This window comes from Tursiops truncatus, chromosome 16 (genome assembly GCF_011762595.2).
Source record: "Tursiops truncatus isolate mTurTru1 chromosome 16, mTurTru1.mat.Y, whole genome shotgun sequence".
NCBI lineage: Eukaryota > Metazoa > Chordata > Mammalia > Artiodactyla > Delphinidae > Tursiops > Tursiops truncatus.
In genome coordinates, this window is record NC_047049.1 from 24,398,613 (window position 1) to 24,408,244 (window position 9,632).

Consider the following 9,632-nt stretch of genomic DNA (forward strand, 5'->3'; position numbering starts at 1 on the left):
CTCTCAGCTTCTGCTGAACTAAGAGCAATTATATTTGTATTTTTATAGCCCTTTAAGATATTATCTATATTATCAAGTAGTAATATATATAATTAATTGGGTCAAACATAACATGGTTATGAGCTCTGTTGCTGGGTTGCTTGGGTTCAAATTCTGACTGTCACTAAATAACTACTTAATCTTAAAATTTCCTCATCTTTAAAACTGGGATGTTGGTAATTGTAAAACTCAAATGAGTTAACATACTTTTAAAACTGGCACAAAGCAAGTGCTAAGTGTTAGCTTTCATTTTAATGAATAAAAATAATTCTTATTCAGTAGTTCTTAATAAATATATCCTATTAAATGGAGGTAATATTCAATAGAAATTATTAAAAAGGGGACTGCTTCATGGGCACCCCTAGGCCCCAAACTCTCCCATAAGCCCCATCCATACTCCATGATCCACCTCCTCTTGTAGAAGTGCTCACAGAGCTGTTGGAGCCCTCAGCACCTAGCCAATGCCTTAGAAATCCCCATTGCTATACCACCAACTGCTCCCCAACTCTCCCAAAACCAGAGTCCCATTGATGCTGTAGTTCCCCCAAATGGACGTGTAAGGGTGACTCCAGGGGATGTGCTAGTCAGTAATGGGCAGCTGCAGTCAAATGCTGGCAACCATCACCAGGGAAACCACTTCTCCTGCCACATTTAGGACCTCTGGCTGAGCAGCAAGAAGCAGTGGAGGCTGGTCAGCACAGCTTCCCAGGGATGCCCATCTGGGAATCCCAGAGCCAGGGAAGGCCAGTCCTCTTGGGTTCACAGAAGCCAATGACAATGGCAGTGTCTAGAAGGCAAGAATTGAGGCTGGGGTGAGGGGTAGGTTACTGGCATGGGCATTAACAATTAGAATGCATGCAAGAGCAGGGTCTTGATATGCCAACATTAATAGTCTGTTGGATCACGGGGAAGGACTGGGCTGAGAGTAAGGAGCAGCTGGGGGCGGAGGGGGGAAGCTTAGGGTAGTGGCTGCTTACCAAGTAGTAGGGAAGTACTTTTCTTTTAAGATTGGGGGAAAAAAACCCCACAACTAAGTAAAGCTGTCTCAGCCCTTAAAAGGACCCAAGAGACTGGAAACCAGAACCAAGAAGCCACTGACCCACAAAGTTCTCTCTCCGTCATCTCTGCCTTCCTCTGTAAGGGCAGACTTAAGCACACCAGCTTTTCTGCTTTCAAGTTCACATACAACAGCTCCAGCCACAAAAAGAGATGGGCTTTCTTTTCTTGAGCTCAATTCCGAATTCTCAAGGACTGGGATGCTTGGGTCCATCTATGGCCAGGATGACAGATAACGGACAACATGGCAGCCGGAACCCCAACCCAGTGAAGGTGGGTTTCTGACTGAGGAGTCACTGTTAATGGAGTAGATACGCTAGCTTTTTACCTATTTCACAGATAAAACTAGAAAGGTAGATGAATGTAAAAGGCCCCGTATGCCGTGATGCCCTGAAGTGGGTGATGAGGACATGTGGTTTTATAAGAAATAGATGATCACTTCACTAACTGAGATGACGAATACAAGTAACAAATTTGAAGAGACAGAAACTAATGTAATTTTGAACATATGAGTTTACCTGCTAGACCATCCAGATGGAAATATGTGGTAAATGGGTGGAAACAAAGGAGAGGCATAAACTTAGGAGAGGCAGGCATTTTCAGACAAGTTTCGGTTTAGACATTCACTAGATGGACTGTTTTTTCACATTTAAAATAAAACTTTTACCACAATAAATAGAACAATGTATTAAAACTCACTTCCACAGTTGTCCAAATTATTTTTTTAATCATGATTTAATTTAAAAAAATTTTTTCACCTTTCTTTAACTGTCAAGTTTTCTTTGGCAAATTTATTCAAAACACTAAATTTTCATTTTAGAACCTAGTTTATACTTATATAACAAAGGCCCTAAATTGATCCAGGTTCACCAGGATACCTTTCTCTAAGCCCTAATGGTTTACATCTTCCTTTTAAAATGTATAAATATCTTTTAATTACATTGTCATCCACAAAGACATTCTGGAGAAAAAAATTATGAATTAAACACCTATAAATTCTTCTTCATTTCTGTTATAGTGTAGCAATTTATCATCTAACCCATAGTGGTCTATCAGCTGAGTAAGGCTTAGTTTCTTGTTCTCCTCAGACATAGCTGACTGCAGCTCATAAAGCAACAGCTGGCTACAGCTTCTCCACTTCTTTATTAACATCTGTAACTGAGACAGGTCATTCTGAAACAGAAAAAAAAAAAAGACATAAATGTGTGTCAGTAACTAGATAGCCATCCTAACTTACTTAATGAAAGTTGTCAAATCAGTCGATGAGTAGTAGGTTTAAAGGGTAACACATTTGGACATAAATGGGACTTCTACCCAGGAAAAAAGTAGGATGGTTTTAAGTAACTATCACTCAAATTGAGTTCTATGGCTGTTTTGTTTGGTAGAAGCTCTGGGCTATCCTTACCCTCAGGGAAAAATCGAATCATTAAATAGGGCAAAACTATGTAAAGAAGCAACAATATGGGTTAAAAAAAAACAATCTACTTTTTCTACCACAGCTGTACTTTAAAAAATGATATTTAAATTAATATTTTTCAATGTCACTATCTCATAAAACTCAAGTAGTTATATTTAGAGAAGTCCTAAAAATTCAAGAGAGCAAATAAGATACAGTATTCCATCATTTATGACACATTGCTGGGGAAGAAGGCGCAATTGCAATATACATGAATGATCCAGGTAAGTGAGGGTCATCTTCTTCCAAGTGCCCAAATTCTATTTTCTTCAACCTTATCTGGGTTGAAATCTAAAATCTAATATATATTTGTTGTTTTCTTAAAGAAAATGCTCGGAATATTTTAATAATTTGTTACACATAATTGAATAACAAAAGATCATTACTAAAATTACTTTTCATTGTACTCTGTGGTCCATTTTTAGCTTTTTTTCTCATTCACTGTCACTGTTGCTTCTGTTCTCATTGCCACTTGCAGCTAACATTTGAAGCTTCTAATACTGCTGTGGGCTGGAAACTAGATAGAAAGCTTCAACTGCATATGAAATAAGGGCTGGGACTTTTAAAAGTTATACCTGGTGTTTAGAGGCCTCTTCTGCTCTACTCTAAATCTATGACATATTTGAGTTAAAGCTGTTGGAAGCCAGGTTTCTGGATACTTGGCTTACTTCTTATTATGCTAAAATAAACTTTTCTTTTTGAAATACTTTCCTACCATTTATCTAAAAATAAAAAAATTAATTAGGCAATGGTTCTGAAATTCTTCTTACCTTTGATCTATACATTTTGACTAGTTTTAGCCTCCGAAGAAGTTCTTCTTTCTCCTGAATCTGCTTCACCAATTTTGCTTTTTCTTTGTTTAATCCATGTTTGGGAAGATTCTCACTCATAAAGTCATTCTGGAGATCACTGCATGACTCAGAATCAAGTGATTTAGATGCACATGCATTGATATTCTTGAAGGTATTTTTCAAATATGTACTTTCTTCAAATTCACTGTCTATGTGTTTAAAATTTTCTTGAAATTCCAAACAGTTTTCTTCTGTTGAAGGTGCTGGTTTCTCTGAAAAGGTCTGATCATTTTCTTCACTCTCTACTTTAAGTCGTTTTACCACACCATAACAAGAATTAAATGAAGATCTAGTTTTCCTTAATCGTTCCCTAAGGGTTGCACTCATAGGCTGAAAAAGGCATCAAACGTTAATAATGTTAATCAAGACTTGATATAAATAAATCTACTAGAAATCAAGACCTTACGTTTCTATGGCAGACACCACTAGATGACTTTCTGTCTCCATATATCTAAAGCAACCATCACAAAATATCTTTAGTTCCTGTAAGCTCCACTAAGTTTTAACCCCTTTTTATATTAGCAGAGCCGGCACCCTTCTAAAACAGTGCTGAAACACTTATCTCAGTAATCACAAACATTTGTTCAGCAATTGTCCCAAGCCTGACATGGTTAGGTGCTTCAGAGTTACAAATTAAGGAAACGACCTAGATCTTTCCCCCAAAGACCTTCATGATGTCAGATTCAAACTTCCTGTTTGGAATGCTGTAAAAACTTGAACTGAAACTAAATGAAAATAATTGGGTCAAGATGAAAATTTGAGGGGAAGGTCCAATACATTATCTAAGGGGAAAGACCTAAAATTATGTTAATAAAATTTTTACTTACTAATTTACACATTACGTTAACTGACAATGTTCAGTAGACTTGAAACCACCATTGCCACAATACTTAGAAATATAGACTAGATCCACTGAAAGAACTAAGATTTTCATACTTGTTTTCTTGAACTGCTTGTACGAGGAGACGGTGGATTGGCACCAGCCTGTGGAGTGCTAGGTAACACCACAGCTGAGGCTGATGGACTTTCCATCTTGAAATCTTGCTTTACTTCTAAAAAACAAAAAATAATCACAAAACGGAAATCAAATTAACCCACACCTCTTTATATTCCTTAATTTTTATCAAAGAATTTTTTATTGTTTTACATAACATCACCAAGTAAGCCAGCCAACTTCCTTCTTTCACTTAGTTGTGATTCATTCTTCTTTTTTTTTTCAGTTTTCCATTTACTTTCCTAAATCGGATTGTGTTGCTCATTATGGTGACTACTAGTTTTTTTCATGACAAGTTAACTAGCTAGCATCTCATATGAACAACTCATTTGTTTTTATTGATGGATAAAATCTGACAAAAATCCTCAAAATCTGACATATTCGGGGGGGTGAGTTGGATAACAACTTTGGATAGTCAGGAATTCTTTCATTTCATTACGCCAGCTTCACAATGAAAGGAAATGTAACTGAAATCTTGACTCAAAAAAAACATAGACCTGTCACGCTACCCTAAATCCTAAAGGCTGTGTGCCTAAAACAAATGACCCTCCAGGCCTGAGGAACAAGGAGCCCAAGCACAGGTAAACTTCCTCCTGTCTGCATCGTTTTCGATTAAGCAGCTAAGAGACCCTGAAAAGGAGAGACTGAAGTTTGCTTCTCAAACAAAGGCCATGAAACTTTACCGGGAAAAATACCACAGGGAGTCCTCCCTCCCCTCCCGCCACTACAGCAAGCCCTCGAGAGACCCCAGGCCTGAGGTGGAGCTGAGAGGTTCCCTGACCAGGGAAAGGGAGCGCTACTCGACTCCCCACCCAATCCCCGAAGAAGTCCAGTTCTCAGACGCCCACTCTATGCCCAGCACGCTACCTCTCCCCGCCATCCCCAGAGAGCGTAGAGAACTAACCCAGCGGCTGCCTGCAGCCGGGAGTCTGAGAGGCGGGGCCGCCCGGGAGGCGGAAGAGACCCGCGATTGGCCAGATTGACTGACGCGCGCAGCTCCACTCAGCCCCGCGCCCGGAGCGGCGGGACTGCGCGCGCGCGGCCGCGAGCCTCCGCAAGGGAGCGGGGCGAGGCCGCGCGGGAGGGGCCGAAAAGCGTGATTGGCCAGGTTGACCGAGGCGCGTAGCTCTGCTCCGCCCAGCGCCCGAGAGCTGCGCGCGCGCGCGGCCGCAATCCTTCGCAGCGGTCGGGCGCTCTCCGAGATGAGCTTAAAACGAGTAACCGATTCCGGGAGGGGCGCGCTTTTATTCACGGCTTCCCCTCCCTCCTCTCTCCTTGCTTCGCCTTCCCTTCCTGCTTCCTAGTTTTTGTGTGTTTGTGAAGGACGCCTGAGAATGCCCCTCCCGTTCTCCTGGCTCCCGTCAGTCCCTTCTCTGCGCTCCCCCCAGCAAAGGCCTTTCCTCAGACTCCCCGGGACCCAGAGCCGCGCGGCGGGCTGTGTGTTAAATTTACAGCTTGTGAACTCCAAAGGCAGAGACCACGAAAGAGCAGCGCGGGGTTCAATGGCTTGTTGACAGTCAAACACGTTAGCAGTCTCTCCCGAGAGCCCCGGCGGATGCAGTTGAGCTCTTTTGTAGCCTTCGTTGCCGCAAACTCTGCGGTCCCGCCACGGGTTTTCTGCCGGATCTACCTCAAAAGTTAGATTTCTTAGTTTGGCTTCGAATCTTGTCAAATCTGAGAGAAAATGTAGCCCAAGGAAATCTGTTATGGTGCAACACAGGAAGCAGAACAATCACTTAATAAGATTGGGTTGGTCCAGAATTGGGGTGATTGAGGCAGATAGGGCCCTGGCTGAATACTGGGCAGCGGCATCCTCAGTCTAAAATAATCCTCCTCGTTTCCTGTGTGGTGATGTTTTGTTGCTGTATAGCAACAAAGTTAACTAAGTTGGAGCCCTGGGTTTAGGAAAAGACAGTTGAGTAATTTCTGAGTCGCGTGGAAGTTGGGAATTTTAACGGGCCAGTGTTTCGAATCCCAGTGAATGGCCATTTTAAACGTTGAGCCTGTCTTTTTACTAACATCTGATAGTAATGGCTTAGAGGTAGCTAGGATCCAGAAGGAATTCACTGAGTGCTAAACAGTGGGATGTAAATATAGAACCTGAAGACAACCTAATAAGGACATAAATGTTGGAGTCAAATTGCCGAGGTTCAAATCCCAGCACCAACATTTTGTGTGCTTTGTAAGGTAGTGTCGCTGTGCCTCGGTTTCCTCATCAATAAAGTGGGGATAATATTATCAACCTCCTAGGGTTTGGAGAATTAAATGAGCATTCATGACAGGCAGTGAAAAGCAGCAGTAGGTATCTAAGAAGCACTCGATAGTTATGCTAGAGATGCAACTATATTCACCATTCCCTAATTGATCTAAAGGAATGCATCATATAATCCTTTCACCCCTTCACTTACCTCCCCAAGAAAGGCCACAGATTTTTTTAAAAGATGCTGTGATGTGTAGGACACCTCACCACGTAAGCCATAAATAGCAGAAGACTTGGAGCTTCCACATATAATTGATAATATATTCTGATCCTTCTAAATTTTTCAAAAAGTATGTAAATTAATCTCAAGGAATTTACAAAATGAGAGAACTCATGATTTTGTGATACAGGTGTTACTCACCTCAGCAAGCCCCAGGTCCCAGTCTGTACAATTATTTCTCCCTTTACTCATCCATTGGCATCAGTTACACTGGAAAAAAGCGGAGTGATTTGTCCTGAAGCATAATGCACACTCTGCATATTCTTTACACTTTGGGTTGGGTTGTTTTTATGATTCCCTAAAATAAGCTGCTCCAAAAGCCTTTTATCATTATAACCTAAGCTTAGAGCTGTGTTTTTGCTGGCTCCATAAAGGAAAACAACATCTTGCCTGGCAAAAGTTCTGACTTGCTTATTATGTGAACTGGTATATTATAAGGGATTGTTTTAGCCAGATTTTCAGAGAACTTCAGAACATGTACTCAGAAGAACCTGTATTTCAGAAATGTGCATTTGTTGACCTACATCTCAGACTTTCACGTGTTGTTAGAATTGAATGATTTTCCCAAATACAAGTTTGCATTTTACTTACACCCATTATGTACCAAAATGGAAACATACCTTTCACTCTCAATTTAGTGTAAGGGATCTGGCATATAGCCCCTATAGTTTTCATTGTACCTTTAGATAAAGCCTAGCAACCATTTCCATGTCTTTAGGAACTTGAAATCTACTGGCCTATTAGGAGTTTGTTGTTTCTGACACATGACATTGTATGTTTCATCTGAAACTTTTTTTAAATCTTTTTTAAAAATTTGTTTATTTTATTTTTGGCTGCGTTGGGTCTTCGTTGCTGCGCGCAGGCTTTCTCTAGTTGCGGCGAGCTGGGGCTACTCTTCGTTGCGGTGCGCGGGCTTCTCATTGCAGTGGCTTCTCGTTGCGGAGCACATGCTCTAGGCGCGCGGGCTTCAGTATTGTGGCACGTGGGCTCTAGAGCGCAGGCTCAGTAGTTGTGGCGCACGGGCTTAGTTGCTCCACGGCATGTGGGATCTTCCTGGACCATGGCTCGAACCCGTGTCCCCTGCACTGGCAGGCAGATTCTCAACGATTGTGCCACCAGGTAAGCCCCCATATGAAACTTTTCAGGCAGGGGAAAGTACTGCCCCAGAGAACCAGAAGGCAAGGACTCTTTACTCCACCACAGAGAATAATTTGGGCAATAGAATTCAATGATAATAGTAATTAATACTAACCTAAGGCAGGCTTTCTCTGTTTTTAACTTTCTTCAGTACACAAGGCTACTATTCACCACTTTGTTATTCATCAGGGTGTGGTAAAATGCTCTTCCGTTCATTCTTGTCTGTGATTATTGTTGGTGGGGTAATGACGTAAACCTAATAACCTTTATGAGGGTTTTTTCTTTTTTAATAGCAAGAAGAGAATAGTGAATAGTGTCTCTCTCCCTATCTCTCTCTCTCTGCCCCTCTCTCCATACAACCAAGCATACACACAGGCACACACTTTCAAGCCACAATTTAAAATTTTATGGCAGTAATTTTTGTGAAAATTCTTAGCTTTAGCATTACTTTAAAAATCTTAACAGTAATCTCAGGATGACCTAAACTCCATTCCATTGACTTTTCTGTATTGATAGGTAGTATCCGTAGCTATTTTTAAAGCAATTTAAAATATACATACACACTTTTAAAACTGGAATTAAAATCCACTTGGGTGAAGAAGAGCTATATAAAATCCACATGATTAAGTTGATTATAAAGTCCATCAGGACAAGTTAAACTAAATTTATAACACAAGAAAGTCTACTACATTCTCTCAACTGGCTTTCAATATTTCTAATGACACTAATATGTAAGTTGAAAATCACCTTCAAAAACTCTTCTCTAGGTTTCTCTTGCCATGAATTCAAATCTCATCCTATAGGACCTATCCATGGTGAAGAAGATGTAGTTTTAGTCTCTGTCATCTCATAAATTTCCCTTTGAATAACTGACAAACTCATTCTGATTTTTTCTCTATTACCTAAATATTTCATATGGAATTCTACAGTGTAATTGGTTCACTTGTAAAGACTGTGGAAGACTTTGTTATCAAAAAGTGACCTTTGAGGGTAAACTGTTTAATATTTTTAGTCAAGTTAAACAAGAAAGGATTTTATTTTCAACTTCAAGGTGAAAGAGCCCTTGACTTAGCTATTAGGCATACCTGTGAGGTTGCCTCACTGAGCAGGATGGCTACTTCGAGCCTGGAAATAAGGGGAGGGTCAATGATAAAAACCTGTTCACCACCAGGTAACCAGAAAGTTGATCTGGGAACTAATATTGAGGGTAATATACTGAACAAGAACCTAAAGAACTCCTTTCACCTGAGTTCCTATCTTTTTATTCTATTAGATCTGGCATTTCATCAAGTCCATTAGAGACTAGAGAAGTAAGAGTATCTATGATTCACTGCTATTAGTGGGGTGTGTTCTCTTGGAGAAGAATAGAGTGATTCAGGTCAGATTAATAACGCAGTGAGGAAGGCGGTAGGATGTGGATGAGTGGGAGGGTCACGGCAGAAGAGTTAGATGGTGGGAAAGTAATGGTAATAAAAGTATTGCTCAAGGCCACATCTTTCTCAGATCCTTTATTAACTCAGAAATGTCATTTGGAGAAAAAAGGCAATAGATGTCAGCAAATCCTTAAGCAACAGAACATGTCTTATAATCATCTTTAACCACCTGAAGTTTGAGAGGTA

The 9,632-nt window shown here is 40.6% G+C and overlaps 1 protein-coding gene across 3 annotated transcripts; it reads right to left on the reverse strand.

The window, feature by feature from the left end:
• Window positions 1–1,594: 1,594 nt before the first annotated feature.
• SFR1 (SWI5 dependent homologous recombination repair protein 1) lies at window positions 1,595–5,407 on the reverse strand. Of its 3 annotated transcripts, none has more exons than XM_019939947.3 (4): window positions 5,301–5,407; window positions 4,339–4,454; window positions 3,322–3,732; window positions 1,595–2,268 (listed from the first exon to the last, which is right to left on the reverse strand). In XM_019939947.3, exons 2-4 carry the CDS (start codon window positions 4,432–4,434, stop codon window positions 2,077–2,079), a joined length of 699 nt encoding a protein of 232 aa, XP_019795506.1. In that variant the 5' UTR covers window positions 4,435–4,454; window positions 5,301–5,407; the 3' UTR covers window positions 1,595–2,076. The 3 variants fall into 3 exon arrangements, with proteins under 3 accessions (XP_019795506.1, XP_073650092.1, XP_019795502.1); XM_073793991.1 differs by lacking the exon at window positions 5,301–5,407 and adding an exon at window positions 5,264–5,285; XM_019939943.2 differs by lacking the exon at window positions 5,301–5,407 and adding an exon at window positions 4,560–5,257.
• Window positions 5,408–9,632: the final 4,225 nt, after the last annotated feature.

Excerpts from the sequence above, each read along its gene's own strand:
- SFR1 (XM_073793991.1), bottom strand. Across the intron at positions 3,733-4,338 it reads CAAGCAGTTCAAGAAAACAA|CCTATGAGTGCAACCCTTAG; the intron begins GTATGAAAATCT and ends TGCCTTTTTCAG. Across the intron at positions 2,269-3,321 it reads TCAAAATGTATAGATCAAAG|AATGACCTGTCTCAGTTACA; the intron begins GTAAGAAGAATT and ends TTTCTGTTTCAG.